The sequence below is a fragment of the Schistocerca gregaria genome, chromosome 5 (assembly GCF_023897955.1).
Source record: "Schistocerca gregaria isolate iqSchGreg1 chromosome 5, iqSchGreg1.2, whole genome shotgun sequence".
NCBI lineage: Eukaryota > Metazoa > Arthropoda > Insecta > Orthoptera > Acrididae > Schistocerca > Schistocerca gregaria.
In genome coordinates this window covers 148290593-148316195 of record NC_064924.1, presented here as the reverse complement: position 1 = coordinate 148316195, position 25603 = coordinate 148290593, and the positions used below count along the sequence as shown (strand labels likewise).

General features: G+C 44.6%; 1 protein-coding gene across 1 annotated transcript in view; it reads left to right on the top strand.

Moving 5' to 3' along the window:
- The window catches only part of LOC126273046 (monocarboxylate transporter 2-like), a 99232-nt gene that overhangs the window by 3908 nt on the left and 69721 nt on the right, over window positions 1-25603 (top strand). Inside the window, exons 2-3 of the mRNA XM_049976442.1 lie at window positions 9612-9709; window positions 15229-15355. Of these exons, the coding sequence (XP_049832399.1) occupies window positions 9620-9709; window positions 15229-15355 (217 nt within the window). The 5' untranslated portion in view covers window positions 9612-9619. The remainder of the gene's footprint in view (window positions 1-9611; window positions 9710-15228; window positions 15356-25603) is intronic.

Sequence of the window (25603 nt, the reverse complement as noted above, 5' to 3'; positions counted from 1 at the left end):
TCACAAATAACTAAATTCGACATTTGCCATGACGAGGTCATCAGAGCTGTGTAGTAGGACATGTAACAAACGATAGTGCAGTGATGTTTCAAAACGCAGAAACGGTGATGTGTAAAATATGTGTAAAATTCGCCGTCCAGATTGAAGTTCTTAGTAAGCTATGTCATTTGAATTGACTACGGGTGTCAAATGCTTAACAATATGCTCACCCACCTTACCACAGGAGCAGACAGGCCTGGGTGAATATGACGAAATGATAAAATGAAATGTCTTTCATCCACTGAAGAAAGTAGTTTGTTCTTTAGAAAACCCATATCTGGTATCTTTATCATGTTGTATTAAACGAAGGGAGAGAGAGTTTGAAACAAGAGCAGTGCGATACGTCACTGCATCATTTATTCAAAGACGAACACTTTCCAGTGTGAGACGCTACTTATCGCATCGACAGTTTTGTCACAAAATTTTTGTCTATGGACGAACCAAGCAATATATCACACGCCCTCACACCCAATTTCGCGTAATTAGGCCTACCATGAGGTTAATATTGCATAAATTCGGGATTATACGTATGCAAACCGTCTGTTGCACATTCGAAAAGGAGATGTTTAGAGAGAGGGGCCAGGAGGGGAGACGAGAGTCAGAAGGATGGAGTGACGGAATCACTTGCACACCAGGTATCCTCCACGACACACCATACGTAGCTTTATAGATTGAAGATGTGCTCTTCATTTGCCTATTTGTTTCTGGTCACAAACACAATATCTTACGAACTTCCTTATTCATAATTAACTTCAGCGCAAGACAAAAAACACCCAAACAGGGTGACGTTGCAGGCAGTCACCGTTTCATGGACGAATTTAAGAACAGCAAAATTATTTCCCGAGCCTACAACTAAATAGTTCAAACTGAAACACAAAAAGGAAAATTTCACAAACTTCTATTTGCTGACGACCAGATCATAAGGGGAATGGTTTAAATGAAATAGAGGCAGCGATGTGTAAACCGAACCATATACAGGGAACTGAGCACTATGGGCCTTAACATCTGAGGTCATCAGTTACCTCGTATACAGGGAATAACTAAATTCCCATTGCAGTTCAGGTTCCTTATACCAAAATAAGAAAAGTATGTTTTGTAAACATGGGCTCTAAATCCATGCTATAAGCACTTGTTTAACAGAAGAGATGCGTTTCACATTAGCGAAGGTTAACAAGTGCTCATAGCTGTTAAGGTACGCGTTTTAGGACCTAAGTTTCTTGTTTTGGTATAAGAAACACGAAAATTTCCGTAAGTAAATCTAGAGTGATGGCATTTCGCTGATTGTAAGCAATAAGAGCAAAGACTGTAATAAATGGGCAAATAATCGATCAAATAACTGAACTGCAATATTTGGAACGTGATTGTGATTGTACAAAATAGGACTATGATGAAATTAATCTTCAGACATCCAGGAACTTCTGTGGCACAACTTGACGAACACTAAAATGTAATGTTCTTAACGAAACACTGCCCAAACTAAACAAAGTCCGTCGTTGTCCGGGTGCGAAAGTTGAATTCTGTCTTCCGATCACATAAGAGAATCTGAATTTCTCGGAAATGAGGTTTTACCGCAATGTAGCAGGAGACTTGCTTCCAGATCATAAGAGTAACGTTGGTACTAGTCGGCAATTAACTATGCGTTCGGGTGCAGATATAAAAAAATAAAATACCGAATAAACAGAACGGTCACGTTCAACACATGGAAAAAAACTGGTGTGCAATAAAGTCCGTAGGAAAACGAAATACTGACCACATTTCAGAATATGTTGTGAACAGTTTTGTGGTGTACCATGCCACTAGCTCTAATATATGACTACGATGGTTATGATGATGCTGATGAAAAAAAGAACTTTGGCAAGCAGCTGTGTTACTGTTGGAGAAGATAGAATAAACCTTCACCGAGCCTTAAGACAGGCACACTTATATTTCCTTATACATATTTATGGTCTTCAGTCCAGAGACTAGTTTGATGCACCTCTCCATGCTACACTATCCTGTGCAAGCGTCTTCATCTCCGAGTACCTACTGCAACCTACGTCCTTCTGAATCTGCTTACTGTATCCATCTCATGGTCTTCCTCTACGATTTTTACTCTCCACGCTTTCCTCCAGGACTAAACTGCTGATCCTTTGATGCCTCAGAATGTGTTCTACCAACCGATCCGTTCTTCTTGTCAAGTTCTGCCACAGATTCCTCTTCTCTGAAGTGTGTAATCTGAAATAAAAAATGCTAAATGGGTCATAGATTGTGTCGTCGATATATCGCGGAAAATTACTCTTGTCAATAAGAGACGTGTCGACGTTATCGGTAGTTATCTGCTTATTTGTCAGAGATTGCTGACTGTAATCTGCTCGTCATACCCTCATTTACAGTCCGACACGCCGCTTGTCCTCACTAGACGGCTAAGCGTGCACCTGGCAACTCAGCGTCAGGGTCAAATGGGCAAGATATTTGACGAAGCAGGGGCCCTGACGCTGTCCTTTCAACCTACATTCACCTACCCTGGTTTGAAAAACGTAAGGACGAAAGTAGCTGTCGCATGATGTATCACTGCCAAATCGATGAAGCATGGACCACACATAGAAGGAACTGCTGTAGTGTACTGCTGTATACTCGTCGCCACTGTGGAGTCTTGAACTAAGGAAGCGAGGGAGAGGATGTGGTTATGAATGGCTCGTATCCTCTTTGTACAACACAAATGCACACGTGGTTTCATATGGTTTTTTATTTACGTGAACATATAACTGCTACGTAACTTTAATAATGTGTTGTGGTACAAGGTCTTCCGTAATAGTCCTCTTGCAGACAATATCGATACTCTTGCTATTACATTAAGCTGGACGCTAAGAACTGGCGTAGTCTGTGGTGAACTATTCAGCTGCGCAAATGAATAACAGATGCCAACCTGGAGTACTGTACTGAGTCAGTGACTGTGCTAGTGAGTGAAGCCTCCCAATCAGTGGTGCCAGCCTAAAAACCTGCGGTCGAGAGGGCGTTGCGGCTGTTGCTTGTTGAAGCGTCGCTGGTCTCTCTCGTGAGAGGCAAGCTTGATTGATCGTCTATTATCTATCTTCGCAAGATCTTTGGCACTACATCTTTGGCGACAGCTTAAACCAGCACATATATTAAAGAAGGTAATGGAAAGAAATACGTAATGATACGAACAGAATTGACGTTTTTATTCAAAGACGATAATTACCCTGAAGCCACAGCGGTTTATGATCCCCCCCACCAGTCCAGTTCACAACAGCTTTATTGTGGTTGGTGTATATACACCTGATGCTGTATGTCTCCCTAACTCATCCTACACGTATTTGATGAAATTTTAAGGGGGTAGGAAGTCAAACGGGCCGACTTAGAGCAGGAGAGTCACTACAGGACATTTTAATTTCCACTGTCGATACTTTTACAATTAAATTCATAAAACTTTGTAACCATGACCAGGAAGGATGGAGAACTCCTTCCTGGTCATGCTGTTAGAGTTTTATGGATTTATTTGTAAAAGTATAGACAGTGGAAATTAAAATGTCCTGTGGTGTCTCTCCTGCTCCAAGTCGGCCCGTTTGACGTCCTACCCCCCCTTAAGTTGGGTTAACGAGCAGACCAGTCCAGTCACCGAATATCCTGTCGTTCCAAGAGCTCTTTCATCTGTCTGTTCGATACGGTCGCACACTGTCATCCATAGAAATGAATCCACTCTCTGACAGGACACAAATAGGCAACGAGTACAAGGTCACAATAGCATTGACTCTTCACAGACCGTGTTCAAAGATGTGGAGATCAGTACGCGCATGCAACATCATGCATCTGCACATTACAACACATGGATCACCAAATGGTCATTTTCGATAATGTTTCTGGGTGATTATGTGTTCCCGCCTGTTGATGACGTTTTATGCATCCCTAAATATTGCATCTGGCCTTCAAAAGACACACGTGAGATTTTCATATTCTGTCGCTCGCTACGTGCCAACTACACTCCTGGAAATTGAAATAAGAACACCGTGAATTCATTGTCCCAGGAAGGGGAAACTTTATTGACACATTCCTGGGGTCAGATACATCACATGATCACACTGGCAGAACCACAGGCACATAGAGACAGGCAACAGAGCATGCTCAATGTCGGCACTAGCACAGTGTATATCCACCTTTCGCAGCAATGCAGGCTGCTATTCTCCCATGGAGACAATGGTAGAGATGCTGGATGTAGTCCTGTGGAACGGCTTGCCATGCCATTTCCACCTGGCGCCTCAGTTGGACCAGCAGTTCGTGCTGGACGTGCACACCGCGTGAGACGACGCTTCATCCAGTCCCAAACATGCTCAATGGGGAACAGATCCGGAGATCTTGCTGGCCAGGGTAGTTGACTTACACCTTCTAGAGCACGTTGGGTGGCACGGGATACATGCGGACGTGCATTGTCCTGTTGGAACAGCAAGTTTCCTTGCCGGTCTAGGAATGGTAGAACGATGGGTTCGATGACGGTTTGTATGTACCGTGCACTATTCAGTGTCCCCTCGACGATCACCAGAGGTGTACGACCAGTGTAGGAGATCGCTCCCCACACCATGATGCCGGGTTTTGGCCCTGTCTGCCTCGGTGGTATGCAGTCCTGATTGTGGCGCTCACCTGCACGGCGCCAAACACGCATACGACCATGGCACCAAGGCAGAAGCGACTCTCATCGCTGAAGACGACACGTCTCCATTCGTCCCTCCATTCACGCCTGTCGCGACACCACTGGAGGCGGGCTGCACGATGTTGGGGCGTGAGCGGAAGACGGCCTAACGGTGTGCGGGACCGTAGCCCAGCTTCATGGAGACGGTTGCGAATGGTCCTCGCCGATACCCCAGGAGCAACAGTATCCCTAATTTGCTGGGAAGTGGCGGTGCGGTCCCCTACGGCACTGCGTAGGATCCTATGGTCTTGGCGTGCATCCGTGCGTCGCTGCGGTCCGGTCCCAGGTCGACGGGCACGTGCACCTTCCGCCGACCACTGGCGACAACATCGATGTACTGTGGAGACCTCACGCCCCACGTGTTGAGCAATTCGGCGGTACGTCCACCCGGCCTCCCGCATGCCCACTATACGCCCTTGCTCAAAGTCCATCAACTGCACATACGGTTCACATCCACGCTGTCGGGGCATGCTACCAGTGTTAAAGACTGGGATGGAGCTCCGTATGCCACGGCAAACTGGCTGACACTGACGGCGGTGGTGCACAAATGCTGCGCAGCTAGCGCCATTCGACGGCCAACACCGCGGTTCCTGGTGCGTCCGCTGTGCCGTGCGTGTGATCATTGCTTGTACAGCCCTCTCGCAGTGTCCGGAGCAAGTATGGTGGGTCTGGCACACCGGTGTCAATGTGTTCTTTTTTCCATTTCCAGGAGTGTATTTGCATTACAAAAATACGAGTATGACCTTTTTGTATGATATTTAATGTACAATAATGCTCATAAATTAAGAATAATTGCAGAATGTGGTGCCACACAACGTGGCACTACACAAAACTGGTGCTAATAACATAGGCACTTAGGGAACACACACGACAAAGATCTCTAAGTCCTCTGTATTGGTGGTAAGTTTAGAATACTGTCCCGAAACACATGTGCTACAAAACACCACTCCTTCCTGTCCATGTACCTTGACATCAATATGGGATATGATCACCATACATACGTACACAGGCCGCACAAGGCGTTGGCATACTCTGGACCAGGTGGTCCAGCTGCTGCTGGGGTATAGCCTCCCATTCTTGCACCAATGCCTGTCTGAGCATCTCACGTGTTCTAGGGATTTGAAGCCGTGCAGCGAAACGTCGACCGAGAGCCACCCAGACGTGCACCATGGTGTTCAGGTCTGGAGAACAGGGAGGCCACTCCATTCCCCTGATATCTTCTGTTTCAAGGTACCCCTCCACGCTGGCATCTCGATGGGGCCGTACGTTATCATCCGTCACGAGGAAGGTGGTACCCACTGCAGCCATGAAAAGGCGGACATACTGGTGCAACATGACGACCGATACACCTGACCTGTTACAGTTCCTCCTTCAAAGACATGCAGAGGTGTACGTGCACCAATCATAATCCCATTCCACACCATCAAACTATGACCTCCATGCAGGTCCTTTTCAAGGACATTAAGGGGTCGGTACCTGGTTCCTGGTTCAAGGCAGATGCAAACCCGGGGAATCCTGTTCAGACTATACCTGGACTAGTCAGTGAACATAACCTGGGACAACTGTTCCAATGAACATGTACAGTGTTCTTGACACCAGGCTTTACGGGCTCTCCTTTGACCAGGGGTCAGTGGAATGCACATTGCAGGTCTCCGGGCGAATTAACCATGTCTGTTCAGTCGTCTGTTGACCATGTCTCTGGAGACAACTGTTGCAGTGGCTGTGGTAAGGTCCCGAGCAAGGCTACCTGCAGTACTCCGTGGCCGTCTGCGGGCACTGATGGTGAGTTATCGGTCTTCTTGTGGTGCTGTACACTGTGGACGTCCCGTACTGTAGCACCTGGACACGTTTCCTGTCTGCTGGAATCGTTGCCATAATCCTGATATCACACTTTGTGCCACACGGATCGCCTGTGTTGCGGCCTGCTTTGACCAGCTTCCAGTCGTCCTAGTATCCTACCCCTCATAACATCATAAATATGTGTTAGTCGCTGCCCTGTACTCTGAAATTCACCAACACACGTCTGCATATGTGGGCTGCTGCCAGCGCCACCGTGCGACGGCCGCAGGTCAAATGCGCCTCATGGTCATACCCCGAGGTGATTTAAATCCGCAAACCACCCACCAGAGCGTTCTTTCACCATGTATCACCATTATCTTTCATTTATGAGCATGAGTGTAGTTATAATTTCTACTGGGACACGTTTCCACTAGAGGCCGTAGTTTTCAAGTTACTTAAGAAAAATGTACAAAAGTGGCCCTCAAAAGCTTCTCCTCGCTCACCACTCATCCGTCACCAGCCACGATTTCTAGTACGCTGTTCATGGCATTCCCTCCTAGCGCTGTACAAAAATTAGAACTCCACGAATTATTTCTCACATTCAACCCTTTTTAGTCTTCATTGAGTGGTCTTATTACACCACGGGCTTATTCGAGCACTTATAAATTGTAAAACTGAAGTTTGTGTAAATTGTATCCCACTATTTTGTGAATTTTAACAGTATAAAACAGACAAATTGCATCGTTATATTCGTCAGGCACCCTGACCTCCTGACTAAGAAACTGCAGTGTCTCTAAGTTTTAAGTTTGAACCGAACTGTCGATGCAATTAGTTTTAGCGTAACGTTTACGAAAGTCATTTTTGTTTAGGTATCCTCACGAGCGCATTAGAGTTAAAAATGTTAACGAAGTACCCGACTATGGTGGTGGCGTAATATCCCAGTCAAGACAGACCAAAAAAAGTCGAATATCGGGAATAGCTTGTGTAGTTGGGAACTGTTGCAAAATTGGTATCCGTATTTCTTTTTTCCACTGTTTTAGTAATTAACTAATGCTCATAGTAGTTAAGGCCGATGTAATCTGATGTATTATCTCTGTCTTTTGGTCTCGGCCTTATAATTTTAATACTTTTTACACTTTTTTACCTCACAATTCGCCTCATTGGCTTCTACTGTCTTCATGTGCAGACGTTGTGTGGAACTTCTCCAATTCAAGCCATAACGTGTTCACGCTAGTCGGGAGTTAACTTTTGTGCCTTTACCCAGGCAATTGACGTTTGTACCTCTACATAGGTAGTTAGCGCTTCGCCCGCTGTCTCCGTTCATCACCTTAGGGTATAAATATTCCAGTGTTTTTTTTATAGGTCTTATTTTTTAACTTTCATTGTTGCTGTGTCCCTCTAAATTGTAACGTTACCTGCATTCCAATATCTTGTACGAAGATGATCATAACTGATTGAAACCTTTTACCACTTTAATATATATTTTATACGATCAAGACTGTTGTAAATAATTTTTAACTTAATATGAGTGGCTCGATGGGGCTTTGAATCCAGTGCCTCTCGAATGTGAGTTAAGTACAATTTGTTACTTCGGAGATGTGAATTAATTAATTGTGACCTGAATCGGAATCGCAGTCGATGGAAGTGCATCACGCAATATCGTCGAGGAATAAACTAATCAGAACAATGCAATGCGTATGTGAAAGGAAAACCAGTGTGTTTTGGAATCCGGTGTATGTGAATCTGTGGGCATTTTCAAGAAGTGACAAACAAATAATTCTGTGTAATGTATCACCACTGTGATGAAATCATGCCTTAGTTCACCAATGACCTTGCGTTACAGTGAAAGATTATGCACTCGAAAGGTAACCACTACTCTTTATACAAAACTTGCCTCATTTATGTTACAGACTCCTTGTTCTGAGCTCATAGGTAGCAAACTGTGCCTAGTACACGTCCATCGCGGCGCTCGGAGGTCACAGCACAGTTGCGACACCTGAGGGTGGTGTTACGAGAACCCGAAAGCGGCCGTGACAATAAAACAAATTTACAGCTGAAACGGTATTTTCCACCTCTAGCTTATAGAAAAGGCTACCATCTATTAGGACACTTAGGGAAACTGGATATGGTTGTCGCTTTAAAGTTGGGGAAACTGAAAAACTTCGAGCATAGTTTATTGAGATGTAAAAGGAAGTTAAAATGTACATAAATTATATTGGAAAGCGAACGAATAATCACCAGTGTGACTACTTGATACGTAGAAGTAATTACGGTTTTCTCTATTATTTGAGAAATGAATACCTGCTGACGTTCTATATGACCCATACTTTTTTTCTATTATTTAGGAAATGTATTTCTGCTGATCCAATTGACCCAAGTTCAACGTCTATCGAATAAACTGGCATGTCGTGCCTACGAGCACAGGGGTATCCGTACATACGAGCTCCAGAGTTTCTGTTGTGATAAAAGTACAAGACATACAAAAAACAATGACATCAGTAGACAGAGCTTCTTTCCAGGCTACGAATCGTAAGACACATCACAGCGTAGATGCCTACCACTAGGCGTCAGGCGTGTCAGAAGAGGTAGACAAATCATCCATTCCCTACTCTCAGATCAAAATAGTTCTTGCCTGCAGATAGGCAACCCAACGAGCAGTTTACCAAAGCTGCCTGCTGTCGTAGCGACCTCAGTGAATTCCTTGTATGTTATCTTCCGTCCCAATTAACGCTTGTAGCATTACAAATGATGTCAACACTGAAAACCTGTAACATGAGTTACTCATATAGAGATGCTTTATCCACTGTCACGTGGCGGTTTTCTCTCAGTTGTCTTCTGAGACCCACGAGGACCAAAGATGACCACTTATATCGTTGTTCTGCACTGCTTAACAGTTTTTTGGAATTGTTAACAAGTGCTCATTCACATAGTATATTTTGGGGTTATTTAGAGCATGAGTATGACGTGGGCTAATTTTAGTGAAGTGCTCAAAAATTTCTTATTGAACACAATAAGTAAGTTTCCTGAATGTCTTCATTGATAACTGACGTTCTGTCGTACTTGTAAGGTGCTTATCCTCCAACAGTAACAATCGTTAACGTATTTTTTTCAGTTCCGAAGATGACTGCTGCGAAAACAGCTGAATATGAAATCATTCCACCTGATGGAGGCTGGGGCTGGATGGTGGTCCTGGGGGTCGCACTAAATTACGTAAGTACTGCGTCTCAACTTTTCAAGTTATCAAATTACTGTCCTGTTCTAATTCTGCACAACGTTGGTTCTAATGGAATCCAAGGAGAACACTTAGCGGTTAATGAAGTGGACAGCAGACATTTGTTTGCGACGCCCAAATACTGTGTAGAGAATTGTGGCTGGTTCCAATTCTCAAAACAACAGCCATTTTACAAAGACAGATTATCTTAGCTGACTGTCAACGAGAGGTAGTCATAAAGTTTTATTTATACCTCGGAATAAAGTTACTAGCTTAATTTTTGGTTTGACTGCAGATGCATGTTATGCATGTTTTAAGTTCATGTACACACTAGCTTAGCGCCCGCTGCTTCGCTTGCTCATACTCTATGGCATCAAAAGATTTTTTTCTTTTTATTTCATCGATTTTTCATGTTGTTCACAAATTTAAACACATTTTAAGGTTTTCATGTTAATTAAGATCATATCAGAATGGTCTTTTCCTAATATACCTCTGACCAAGAAGCGAGTCTGGTAGCTGGATCCAAATTTTTTGTTACTTATGCCTTTTGCGTTCTTGTGGAGATATTTCCACAGCAATTCGCACCCCCTAACAAATACTTCTTTATACCTAACCGAGAATTGAAATACCAATTTTCATAAATTTAGCTTCACAATTTTTAAAGCAGAATTTTCTTCAAAAGTTCCATGCCCTATTGCACTCTTTTACGGGATGAGTCTTCAGAAACACTGAAACACGATTTTTTTTTACTTTTGACTAAGAAGTCTAATACAAGTTGTCATAGACGTAGCCTTGAAAAATTCTTTAGTAGCTCTTAAGTAATTATTTATTTTCACTATTTTATTCCCTTGGTGGCTGAATTACCAAAAATGCTGACAAACATTTTTTTTTATTTTCTGACTTTGAAACCAGATATCAGTTTTCGTAGTTCTAGCTTCAAAATACTCTTAACACCGGCTTACTTTTGAAAAAGTTTTCATCTCTACTTTCAGCCCCTTAGCAGTGAAATTTCCGGCAATCCCTTCTTAAATAATGCTTACAGTATAAGATCCACACCCTGTCCAAATTTGAAGTTTCTATCCTTAAAGGTTTGGGCTGGGCGATGGTGAGTTGATGAATTAATCTGACCCTGTTTCATCCGCTTAGGGGCTCATTTTCGAGAAGCATTGAAAGACGTATTTTTTCATTTCCAACCTAGAAGCCACACATAAATTTTCGGATATTAAGTTTTAAAAATACTTTCGCAATGAAATATTTTCATAAAACGTTTCACTCTCTATTTCACTCTCTTAGGGGTTGAATTTCGAGAAGCAGACCAAGCGTATCTCTTATTTGTAGCAGAAAAGCGAGATACAAACTTTCATAGCTTGATCTTGAAAAATGATTAAACAATGAAATATTTTATAAAAACTTTCATTCCCCGTTTCAGCCTATAGGGGCTGAATTTCCCAAAACAGTGAAACACATTTATTTTTTATTTATAACTGAGAACCGTAGTTTAAATAATCGTAGATCTAGGTTTAAAAATGCTTTCATAACGAAATATTTTCAAAAAGTTCTCATCACATATCTCAACCCTTAGGGGTTCAATTTCACAAAACACTTAAACACTATTTTTTTATTTGTAACCGAGAAGTTAAATACCAACCTTCATCTATGTAGCTTAAAAATACTTCAGTAGTTCTTTAATAACGATAAATTTTCAAAAAAAGCTTTCACGCACTATTTCGCTCCCATAGGGTTACATTTCCAAAAATACTGAAACACGTATTTCTTTATTTCTGACCGAGGAACCAAATGCCAATTTTCATTTGTATAGCCTCCAAATAACCATAATAGAGACATTGTTCAGAAAGAAAAAAATGCATCCCCTATATCTCTCCCTTTAGGGTTGGAATTTCGAAAAATCTCTTCTTAAGCGACACCTACAGTATAACATCCAAGCCTTCTCCAAATTTTAAGTTTCTATCCTTAGCGGTTTGTGCTGGACGATTGTGAGTCAGTTAGTAAGTCTGTTAGTCATGACATTGCCTTTTACATGTAGCCATTTAAATCTTCGCTCCACGATACTGGAGCACTCCGCTAGACGAGCCAAATAAATTCGCCAAATCTCTTTGATAATTTGGAGTAACGTGCGGTAATTCATTATCTGCATTTGATGGGGAACAACGTTGTCACAATCCGTGAAGTGTTGGTGGATGTGTACGACAACGATGCACATCATATGACACAATGATTAGGTGGCGCAGTCGCTTCCAGCGTAGTCAAACAAGCCTAAGTGACGGAGTCGAAATGTCATACCAACACTAAGCAAAAAAAAAAAAAAAACTAAAATGGAAAGACTGGCGATTCACAGTCGAGGTGACAGTGGAAAACATGAAAGATACCTAATACATTAATATTTAACATATCTTCATGACTTTTTAACAAAATTCGTCGACTTCTGGGTGCCACGACTGCTCACAGCTGTTCAAAAACCCACCGATCTCAGGCAGCAGCGGAAGTAGTCCAGCTGTCTCAGGTCAATCCAAATGGCCTCTTTTGCCTCATAGTCACCATGAAATAGTGCTGGGAAACAAAACAGCAAAATAAGCAATGGCACCATGAGATTTCAACATCACCAAAATGCAAAAGACTCAACAACCATGAGGCACGGTGAGTCACAGTGTTCTTTGGTATAGCCATGGTGTGGTGCTAATAGTTTATGCTCCTGATGCACAGACTGTCACAAGAGCTTCCTACGGAAATCTTATGGATGCTACCAAGTCATTCATAATTGACAAGGTAGGTTGCAGGTTGTAGTCTGGAATGAAGAGGTTAGCACAGGAGAGGAACTGGTTGCGGGCCGCAGCAAACCAATCAGAAGTCAGATTGATAAAAAAAAGTCATTAATCGCTGGGAAAAATACGTCACACCGAAGGGTAAATATGTAAAGACTGGCCGATATCAAGTCTCATAGTCGCATCTCTATTAGTTTAGATTTTGTTGTCCCGCGACCGCTACGGTCGCAGGTTCGAATCCTGCCTGGAGCATGGATGTGTGTGATGTTCTTGGGTTGGTTAACTTTATGTAGTTCTAGGTTATGACCTCAACAGTCGAGTCCCATGGTGCTCAGAGTAATTTGAACCCTTTTTTGTTGTCCGATTCCTTGAACACTGAAGTGCCTAGTAATAACTCAATTAATTAGAGCCCTCTACATAAGTAACACTTTATTAGTTAAAACAAAACTTTTCTTGCCTCGCCAGGCTCGGCTGTAGCTATCAAACTGCACACGTGGACTTGCGGTTCAGAAAACACTAAATGAACAGCAATTACTGAGTCGCGAATTGATACAAGTTCATAGTGACTGTAACGTGGCTTCACTACAGTCACTAGGAAACGCTAGTTCGTAGACACTTGCTGACACAGTTCTGATAGCAATGGCGGGTAGACACAGATCACAGGAGAAGGATGCCACTTCACTCCCCGACGGTTGACACGGGCTGTGTCACGGCGAAACGGCAGCACAACGACGATACTCCGACAGGAACTTCCTGGAAGTGGGCAGCATCCGAACTCGAACTGAAGTGCCCTCCTGGTCTCTGACGACGCTATTTCATGGGAGGGGCGCTGCCGTGGCCGCTCGGAACTACGGCAGGCACGGCGTCTCCGTAGCATCTCATTGGCGCCTCGTCATTTGACTTTGCTGTGCAGTATCTCTGCAGTGGTCAGTACTTCTTGCACCTCTCTCGATACTTGACAACACCGTAAATACGAATGGTAATAGAAATAAAGTTTAATGACACATGAAGTGATTTTTCTGAAGAAAGCAATGAGGAATGTTTAGGTACAATCTCCTTCCGAACTTAAGGGTCCATAGTATTGAGCAATGGGAAACAACGTGAACCCTGAGGCTCGGAGTAAGGAGTCCTGTACAAATGATGACATAAAAAAAAATAAGGGAAGGAACTTGACCCTTTAATACCAATGGAGGAAACGGACCATTAGGCAAGAGAGGCAGCATTTTGATAAACATTCTTATTCTTCGTATGTCTCCATCGTTTCCCTGAACATCTATATCCGCTCTTCTTAAAGCAAGTGCATTTACTGCTGAGTACTGTTGTATTTCTCATTTAGTGAAAACTTTTCAGAATGCTTTATACAGTTGTTCTCAGACAAGCCAGTAGCATTAAAAGCAGTCTCAAGTCCTGTTTAAGATAATGCTACTACACTATTCGCAGATGATTTCGGACGTACATTTTCTTGTTGAGCACGTCGAGCGACAATGAAATTTCGACTTAAACTGACCGCTGAAAAGCCTTCATGGTAGGTGTATAGCACTGGCTGTGGTGAAAAAATTTAGAAACAGTCATAGAACTTTGCGCTTGTATTACCAACGTGTGAAACAGCATTTACGAGTATGACCACGTATAGACAACAGTTGCTATCCCCATTTGTGGAAAAAATTTTCATCCTTAATTATATGGGATCTCTTCAAACAATTTTTTTTAGTTTGACAAAATCTTATCCGCATGTGAATTAAACATAAACCCACTTAAAATAATGTATAATGCAATATGATTTAAATGTTAAGTGTCTTACAAGAGATCTATTCACAAATAATGCTACGTATAGATAAAAATTCATTTTCTTGATTTTTGTGTTTCGTTATTTTTGGAATCGCAACGACAACTCTTACAATGCCCTTTATTTTGGACAGCAATAGGTTGTCCCTTTACTTAACAAACAGAATGATCGTATTTCTGTAAGAATACAAACTAGATGACTGTCAGTGGAACTCACACTTAAACAATGTTGCAGCCATGAAAATTTAGGAATTTAAAAAAATCAGTAGGCTAGCCCACTACATCTAGTAATTTTCCAGTTGGCTCCCCTCTTAATTAAAGAAGATCAAAAGTAATTAATTATGAAACTAAACGATACAACGATCAGACCGTGGTGCTTAATTCATCTCCCAAATGCCTGTTACGAAAACAATAGTTCTTTAATAACCAAACTATTCAGTGTTTCCGATAAATGTAGCAATATTTTTATATTAAACACACTGTGGGGAAACTTGCATTCACAAAACAAATCACTCTCCGCACATTATTGTGAAATTGTTCCTGAAACAAGTTATAACCGCCTTTCTGTATGCAAGTTCACTGACATCACATGATTGATGAGGAACCAACTTCGCATTTGTAACACCCTCCACCTATAGAACTGCTGTTTATCATGTAATCGACACTCGAGATAAAATCCCCGATTACTCCTTGTATATATCCTTGTTATCTATGATTCCAGACTGTAAACGCAGATTTGTCATTGTCAATAATCATTTGAAAGGCGTAAGATGTCACAGAGATACAAAAATTAATATAAGTAACAAATATTTTTTTAAAGAAAGGTGTCCTGGGACACTCAGGAATAGAAAAAACAAATTGTAAAGGTGGTGTTACTACAACGTGCAATAGTTAATATCCTGTGCAGACGACTCTTACGATGCCACTGCTTATGTTTTATTGTTTCTCTGCAGATGACCAGTCAAGCCCTCATCTCAGTGTTCAGCGTGTTATTTGGACAAAAGTTGATCTCGATGGGGCATGAGACAACAAGTGCAGCCGTCATAATGAACGTCATGACGGCAGTCATGAACTTCTCTGGTGAGTACGAGAGATAATCTCCTCATTATATTGTTGTCTACTTGTTGCTCTCTTTTTTTTTTCATTTCTTATGCTATACCCAAGTGGACAGTTTTAGTTGTTTTTCAGACCTTATCACAGTGAACTGGCAATGGAAGGATTCGATGTTTTAAAAGCGGATGTACCGGATTCGTCTTAAAGCCAAAGAAACCTGTTCTGTATCCTAGGTTGAAATTGAGATTCTCATATAATTTATTTTAATGTTGGGTTAATACTATCTCAATCAAACCTACGTGACCTTAGCGCTCTACTAGTTGCTACCTACAGTTTATTTCACATACCAGTAGTTCTGATAGACACACGGAAAAAATCGCAGTGTCCAAAAATAATTAACGTACAGTAATGAAATTTCGAAACTACGCTTGTCTAGATAACATTGCAAGATCACGGATTAATGTAAGTATGAGATAAGCCATTGCAGATATGAAATTCTGGTACATTAATAAACAGCCAACAACCAAAATAATGAACGCAGACAGCCATGCCTTGTGTTGTACAGGTGCCGAATGCCGGTTTGTGGGCTGGAATTCCGTGCCTGTTGCACCTGGTCGGTTAATACAGAAATGGTTAGTACTGGTTGTCGATGACGTTGGAGTCGATGTCTTGTGATGCCTCAAATGCGATCTATTGGAGACAGAGACGGGGACCGATCAGGTCAAGGCAACCTGTCGACACTCTGTAGAGCATGTTGGGTCACAGCTGCGGTAAATGTGCGAGAGTAATACTGCTGGAAAACACCCCTTAGAATACCGCTCACAAATGGCGGTACACCAGGTTCAAATGGTTCAAATGGCTCTGAGCACTATGGGACTCAACTTCTGTGGTCATCAGTCCCCTAGAACTTAGCCAGAACTACTTAAACCTAACTAACCTAAGGACATCACGCACATCCATGCCCGAGGCAGGATTCGAACCTGCGACCGTAGCAGTCGCACTGTTCCGGACTGCGCGCCTAGAACCGCGAGACCACCGCGGCCGGCAGGTACAACAGATCGAATCAACAGATTGACGTACAAATTTAGAGCCAGGCTGCGTGTGATAACCACGAGATTGCTCCTGCTGTCTTACGAAATTCCATCTCAGACCATGGTCCAGCATTCAGACATGTTGGTTGCAAGTCCTCTACAGTCCGCTGTCTAACCAACACACGGGCATCACTGGCACCGAGGCAGAACCAGCTTTCATCAGAAAATACAACAGACCTCCACACCACCCTACAATAAGGTCTCACTTGTCATCACTAAAGACGCAAATGGCAGTGGTTTGGCGTCAGTGGAAGGCAAGCAACTGGGGCCGCCTGGCCCAGAGCAGTCCATGGAGTACACGATTTGTAACATTTCGTTACCTTTTTTTATCTAATTGACTCTTATATTTTCAATTTTCTGATTTACTCCTAATTTAATATTCGCAACGGCCCTGCCGCAGTGGATACACCGGCTCCCGTGAGATCAACGAAGTTAAGCGCTGTCGGGCGTGGCCGGCACTTGGATGGGTGACCACCAGGAGCCATGTCCTGTTGCCATTTTTCGGGGTGTACTCAGCCTCGTGATGCCAATTGAGGAGCTGCTAGATCGAATAGTAGCGGCTCCGGTCACAGAAAACCATCATAACGATAGGGAGAGCGGAGTGCTAACCACACGTCCCTCCTATCCGCATCCTCAGCTGAGGATGACACGGCGGTCGGCTGGACCCGATGGGTCACTTGTGGCCAGAAGACGGAGTGCTTTTTTCACTGCCTACATTAATATTATCAACGGTTAATGGCATAATTATTACTGTATATAAAATATACATCATTGTATGTCACCATGATTATGGAACATGTACGACCTGTTTAACGTTTCCAGATAAGAGGCAAAGTTTCGAGGCATTAAACTGAAACGGAATTGAACTGATTAGTCACTGTTTATTGAACATGCACCAACTGTTTAACGTTTCCAGGTAACAAATCAATTGAAACGGAACTGAACTGAATTGTCACTCAGGTACCAACTGCTGTTCAAATTGCTGCTGCAGATACAGTGCGATGCCCCAGAGCCCCTGAACACTGCTGTCAGCAATCATGTGTAGTTGCTACATTCCATAAAAAGACCTTCCGTAGTATTGCACAAGAAATATCAAGCTTCTCGCAGACGTATTACACTACCTCGATCAAACTGAGTGAGGTACTGATAATGGCGTCTTTGACGCCTTAAGGGCATTCTTGATTAACGTCGTCTCACCATGTCTAGGCTCAAAGGTAACTGATGCACATGATCGTAACAGCGTGAATTTAAAGAAAACCTGATTTGCATCCTCATAGTGGCGCTATTAGCGTCATTCTTATGTGATTGGCGTGGAATTTTCAGATGTAGAAACACGCCTACCAACTTTCGTTTATACCGCACGACTCAGTAATATCAGAAAACTGAGTCCGCCTAGATGCAAAACACCTTGTTATTCGTTTATTTCTTCATTCTCCCAAACTAGTTACGGCGACAAATATCACCATCATCAGTGTTTATGTAATCTAATTTTTGTATGTTAAAACATGTTTTAAGGAGTTATTGTCGCTGTCTGCGACATATTTTCTGTGCGCTTTTTGTTTCTGTTGCCGTTTTTACTTAGCGAACATCATGTCATGTTCGTTGAATTCAATTTATCATTGAAGTGGAAAAAGACCAGGCTATTTCGATGTGTTATTCATGAGACACACCGATGGCAGTCTAAAACATAAAGTGTTTCGGAAGAGCACACATACTGATAGATACTTACATAAGAACTGCAATCATCACCCACAACAAAAAAGAGGTGTAATCCAAAGTTTAGTGGACAGGGCAAAAAGGATTTGTGCGCCGGAACATCTGGTTACGGAACTGAATCATCTGAAACAGGATTTCGAAAAGAATGGGTATTCAAACAAAGAAATTAATAGAGTTTTAAGACCTTATTACAGCAAGCCAAACGACGAGGATGTCACACAACAGTGGAAGAAAACGGTATCTTTACGTTTCATTAGTAAGGTTACAGATCGAATCGGCAAAATTTTGCTGAACCATAAAAGTGAAACCGGTATTCAAACCTACCAGAAATATGGGACAAGTACTTCGTTCTGTTAAAGATAGAAGGCCACCATTATCATCTAGCGGTGTGTATAAAATTCCGTGTACCTATGGCAAGGTCTATATTGGTACTACGAAAAGAAGCGTGAATACGAGGGTAAAGGAGCATAAAAGTCTTTCCCGACTGGGTAAAATAGATAAATCGGCCGTTGCGGAACATGCACTTCAGTCCGGTGACCATGTAGTTAAGTTTTATGAAACTACAGTTTTGAGTGCTACCACGAACTATTATCCACGACTGTGTAGGGAGGCTATTGATATTTATAAACATGAAGATAATTTTAATAGAAAAGAAGAGGCATTGAAATTAAGCGAGATATGGACAGTGGCGTTACAGAATCGACAAGTGATTTTTATCTATGAAGGACTATTATCGATAGTTACATTTTATATTTGACTAGTTTTCTCTTTGCTACTATGTGCAAGCTAGACCACGCCCACTTTCTTCGGTATTTAGGCCGCTCTCCGACACCCGACTCGTCAGTCGGCAGGACTCAACAGGACCAGCCATACCTCTGAGGATGTCCAACGTAGTATTGGACGAAACGTTAGGAATAGAAGTATTCCATGGATCACGGCCATATAACCCGGAAGAATTATCAACAATAGCAGTCGATACTACGAGAGGTGATATATCGATACGCGCTACTAGTGCCGGTCACGGTCAGGCAAAGCAGCAAGTCACACGGGGAGGCCACGGCGTTTGGAACGCGGATTCACTTCAAACTTCGTACACTCGTAGTACTTCATTAGGATATCAAAATGTGTAAGCAGTAGCGCGCACTTCTCAAGCGTTATTGGGATAATCGCAACATAATTTCGGTCATCAAATATATACTTGTGCGTTCTCAGTTTTACCATGAAGCAACAGTCTGCCTTCGGCAGGGCAACAGAGCGGAAGCGTCCGTGCTGACTGCGTGCGGAGCGCGAGCTCGCCTTGTTTACATTCTGACGGCCGTTGCTTAAGTGCCGACTAACCTTGTTCGATCCATGGCGAACCGTTACCGTAAATAAACACTCCGATTTACTTTCTCCAACGATTATGCCCGACCCAAAGCACTCGAGGTGGAGCGTTTTCTGCGAGAGGAAGTGACGATCCCAGCGACCGATATTATCGGCATACATTTGTCAATTGTGAGCAGCACGGTCTATGTTAAAAATATTAACGACGCGGCGTGCGAACGCATACTACGTGAGATCAAACAGGGGCTCCGCTTCTGTCACGCTGATGGCAATGTGGGGGAGGTAACCGTCGACCACGCAGGCTTACGTATGCGAACGATCCGCATTTTCGAATTGCCATTCGAACTTCCTGCTGAGGAAGGCGTCGCGGCACTACGCCCATACGGCACAGTCCTGCGGAGAAGTGGACACAGTTTCGTTCGTATCCTGTCCTAAACGGGGTCCGACAGGTCACCATTGATCTCCGAAGCCACGTCCCGTCCTACTTACAGATCGGCGGATGCTGTGCAATAATTATATACGACGGCCAGCCTCGGACCTGTTCCGGGTGCGGCAAAGAAGGCCACCTTACATCCGAGTGCCTACAACGGCGTATTACGCAACTTCCAGCTGCTGAAGAACCACCCATGTTGCAACCTACAGTGCTACCGGTGACCTATGCTGCTGCTCTAGCTTCTCCTACCACTTTGCAACGTCGCCCGGTCACCACAAACGACGCCACCAACGATCCCGACCAGACACCGACGTAGAGCGCCTCGTACGGCCATCGACGCCGCTGCGACGATGCCGACGCAACCGGACGCGGACACTGACCCCGGAAACACGATGGAGATCTACTCGCTCATCGTTCCTACAGCGGCCTTTCTGCCAGAGCGACGCGACCCCCTTCCGTCGTCGGACACGGAGGGTCGCACAAGGAAACAACGTTCTCCGAAACGTCGCAAGCGAAGACGTAGCACAGTTTCCGGCCGAGAGGAGACGTTACAAGTCGGGGAGGACGTAACCGTCGACCAGCACGAGGCCTCAGAACCCGTTACTGCTGACGAAGACGTTATGAGCGAGGAGACATCTGTCGGTGTGCCTACGTCCCGTGCTGACGCTGAACTAAATCATGAACGTATCACAGGCGACACTACACCACGCACCATTACAACATCTTCTGCAGACAAAATGGGCGATACACCAGTTTCCGCTTCCACGGCATGGCACGAGGAGGAGGTCGAGGAGCAGGACCCGTTACGGGACCCTGCGCCGCCACGGCCGCACCACTAACCATACTCTCCCCAGACTCCCCTGCGGGCCAGCGGGATAACGTTCCGCTGCGACGTCCACACCCTTGCGCGGACGGCAGAGTGGACCAGCCTCCAGCAGTCCGACACCAGGCCTACCGGATAGCAACCATCAACACCAACAACATCCGTTCCAGGGTGAAAATCCGCCTGATGCAGGAGATGTTCTGGGCTTCGGATATTGATTTCGCCCTTCTGCTGGAAGTTCATTTGACTAGTGTCCCGGATATCAATGGCTACACCGCCCACGCCTCCGCGAGTGACCCTATGGGCCGCGGAGTGGCCATCTACGTCCGCCACGGGATTTCTGTGACCGACGTCGCCTTCTTTCCATCAGCTCGGGGCATAGCACTCACTGCCATGGGGACACGCATCATTAATGTATACGCTCCCTCAGGCACCGACCGACAGCTCGAAAGAGCTCAGTTTTATTCCGAGGAAATCGCTCCCCTGTTTTTAGGGCGTTATGAGCACTGCCTATTAGGAGGTGATTTTAACTGCGTTCTGCATCCCAAAGATCAGATTCCCTACTATACTACATGTCAGGAACTACATATAGTGGTGCGAGACCTCCTGCTTCACGATACCTGGGAAGTTCAACACGGGGACCGTTCTGGCCATACCTTTCTTACCAGTCATTCCGCAAGCCGACTAGACAGGATATATGTCTTACAAACTCTTAGATCTGCGATACGGGGCGCCGAACGCTGGCCGCTGGCCTTTTCCGACCATTGCGCTTCCATCTGTACGGTCCTCCTTTCGGCGCAATCAGTATGGCGCAGCCGTGCGCCATGGAAACTCAATACGTCACACTTGCATGACCTGGCGTGTCGCCAACAAGCCACTGAAACGTGGGCAGCCTGCGAACGACGCCTTCCCCGCTACCGCTCGACATTGTCATGGTGGTTGGACTGCGCCAAGCCGGCGATCCTGCCGACACTGATGAGACACGGGAAGGACATGGCCGACTGGCACCGCACCACTGTTGACTTTTATTACGCGATTCTTCGAGATCTGGACGCTCAACTGCCATCCCCGAACAACCAGTTGGAACTGCAAAGAACTAAGGCGAAGATAATTACACTTGCACGCCGGAAACTGCAAGGGGTTGTGATACGGACGCGACGCCACGATCACGCGGATTTAGAAATTCCATCCATGTATCATATAGTGTCCGACGAACGACGGCGTCGTCGGCAGATCATTAGCACTCTGACCACGCCTCATGGCACGCAGGTGACTACTCAGAATGACATCGTCCACGCATTCGTCGAACACTACCGTCGTACTTATAGTGAAGAAAACGCCGAAACTGCTGCAGACCACTCCATTTTGCATTACGTCACGCGCACCCTCCCCCACACGGAGGCGGATGCTCTGACAGTGGCGGTCACGCGTGACGAAGTCAACAACGCAATCGACAAGAGTGCTGTCAACAGATCGCCCGGCTTTGACGGCTTACCGATTGAGTTTTACCGTACCTTTCGGGACCTCGTGGCACCACGGTGGACGACTATGTATGAAGAACTGATGACATCTGACCAAGCAATCCCACCCGCCTTTTCTGAGGGCATCATCATACTAGTCCATAAACCAGCCCGTGGTTCGATGGTCACGAGGTACACACCACACACCCTACTCAATGCCGATTATAAGATTTTCGCTCGCTTACTGGCAATGCGGCTCCGAACAATACTCCCTCATATCCTCTCGCCTGAGCAAACAACGCCTGGAGGACAGGTTAACATACAGGCTGCCACAGGGGAATGCCGCGACTTAATTGCGATGGCGGCGGCCTGCAGACTCCGTGCAGCGGTCGTCGCTATAGACTTCGATAACGCCTTCGATAAAGTGCGCCATCGTTTCCTGTTTTCGGTGGCAGCCCGAATGGGCATCCCCCCTCCGTTTCTCGACGTCATCCGGCGTCTTTACAACAGTGCCAGTTCACGTGTCCAAGTCAATGGGCGATTAGCTGGGCCGGTACCTATCTGCCGTTCGTTACGGCAGGGGTGCCCCCTCTCTACCCTCCTGTATGCCATTGCCCTTGAGCCCCTTATTGGTGGCTTGACGACCAAGCTGGCCTCACCCTACGCCAACACACTTTTCGCTGTCGGGCATATGCTGATGACCTCCTCCTCCTCATTCGCTCCGGCTCTGAGATTCGAGAATTGATTACCCGTTATGAGGCTACCGCTGGCAGTGCCATAATGTCGCCAAATCTTCTGCAATGCACATTGGACGAGGCCTCCAGGAGGGTGAAGTGGCACCCCTGCCGCTTGTGCGGACTTTCCGGTACCTGGGCATTACCTTTACCCCCACGGTCACACGCACAGCGGCAACGAATTTCCGTCGCCTGTTACACGTCATCCGCAACGACGTTCGCCAGAATCTCTTTCACCGCCAGGACACACTTCAGCAGGTTGAGTTTCTTTATCTTTATGTGGCATCAAAATTGGTTCACATTGCGCAAGTTCTACCTCTGCCAACTGCAATTGGCCGCAACCTTCAGGCGGCATTTGGCTATTATCTCATGGCTGGTTCCATGTTTAAAGTCCGTTATGGGACACTTACCCTGCCCTCACGGGATGGTGGCGTCGGGCTCGTCAATGTCCGTACCATGACCAAACAGTGGATGGGCCATTGTACATCTCTAACACGCAGCTTGCTTGAGATCCTCCTACCTGCTTCCACCTCACCACCGGTGTCTGTTGGCCATATCGTGCATCATTTGTCTCATATTTGGACCTTTTTCGTCGACTACTGTTACATGCATACCAGTCTCCCAGATACGCGCCCACCCAGGACTAAGGATTTTTACAGCCTGCTGCTGCGCTGTGTTCCCCAGAATGCGATGGAGACCAAACATCCCTAGATCCAGTGGCCCATAGTGTGGACTACCGTTCACCAGCCCTTCCTCCCTATGAATGTCCGGGCACTGTGGTATCACATAGTTAACAGGAAATTTGCCACGAAGCAGCGACTGCACAACATTGGCTTGTCAGAATCCCCTCTTTGTCTCCTTTGCCAGCAACTGGACACTGATGAACACCGTCTGACATGCGCCTCATCACAAAATGTGTGGGGCTTCGTGCAGTAAATCATTGCCTGCTCTCTCCGGGTGCCACCAGACACAATCGAACCTCGAATGTTTCTATACCCGGAGGACAGACATTTTCCCGCCGCCAAATATCATGCTATTACGTGGGCCAAAAGGTGGGCGGTCGCTTATCTCTCATGAGGGACCTAAATCCCGCCTCGACTTCTGGACCTATTTACGAACAGCCCATCCTCCCCCGGCTTTTTCTTTTTCTTTTCCTTTTCCTTAACCAGAATTTATATTTCTTTTCCTCTTCCGCCGATGTGTTTCACATAATTTCATGATAACAGTGAATATTACAAAAACACATGCAAATAAATATATAACAACAATGACTTCCACTACTGTTGATTCCTGTGACTCCCACTTCCCTAAGCACCCCAGGATCGGTGGTAGTGAGGGGGACACTGTAACCAAGCCTTGGGTTTCGACCCCTGCCCACTTTGACCCCCGAGCCCCCACTGGTCCAAAACCAGAAAAAAAAAGAAAGTGGTTAGCGTTCAAGCTCCGTAATCGCTGGTTCTCTGGACAGAGTCCCGTTCGTCCTGTTTTTGTTTTTCAACACAGTCATATTCTTTACTATGTATATTACAATTGATGTAATGGGAAAAATACGTGGAATCGGATGAACATTATTAAATTTACAATGTTATTTGGGAGTCTACAAATTTTTATTATCACAAATAATATAATATTCATAACTATTACTAGTAAACGACCAAAGGCATAAAGTGATACTGAAAATGTATGCTTGTCTGTGATTTGAGAAATCCCTTACACCTGGAAGGAGCTCGAAACTACTTGTTAGTCCGCAACTCGTGGTCGTGCGGTAGCGTTCTCGCGCCCGGGTTCCCGGGTTCGATTCCCGGCGAGGTCAGGGATTTTTTCTGCCTCGTGATGACTGAGTGTTGTGTGATGTCTTTAGGTTAGTTAGGTTTAAGTAGTTCTAAGTTCTAGGGGACTGATGACCATAGATGTTAAGTCCCATAGTGCTCAGAGCCATTTGAACTACTTGTTACCTGCAAGTTTTGACCGACACAGACGGCTTTCAAAGAACGAGGGCAGGGCTAGGCTCGAACCGGGATAGAATGAGGTTCAATTGACGGTTAACTCGCATAGCGGTAAGACCTCGCTTATGTAGCAGGAATAAATAACCATCCTGCAAATTGTACTTATAATATCGAAAGCGAAGATTACTTGTACATCTTTCGAAAGCCGTCTGTGCAGCTCAAAACTTTCAGATAACAAGTAGTTTCGGGCTCCTTACAGGTATAAGGGATTTCTCAAATCACGGACAAGCATACAGTTTCAGTACAACTTTAAGCGTTTGGTTGTTTACTGGTCGATAGTTATGAATATTGTATTATTTCTGATAGTAAAAATTTGTAAATTTAATATAAGTTCATCCGATTACACGTATTTTTCCCACTATATCATTTGTAATATACATAGTAAAGTATATGACTGTGTTGCGGAAAAAAAAAACGGACGAACGGGATTCGATCCAGCGAACCACTCGGCTGCCGCCGCTTCATGATAAAAATGTCAACGCACAGGTATATATTTAACGACCGAAATTGTGTTACGATTTTCTCAATAACGATTGCGAAGTACGCGCTACTCTTTACACATTTTGTTGTCCTCATGGAGTACTACGAGTGTACAAAGTTTGCAGTAAATCCGTGTTCCAAACGTCGTGGCCTCCCCTTGTCAGTGACAGTAGTAATTTAAAATAAGGTAGTGAGCTGGAAGTACGTTA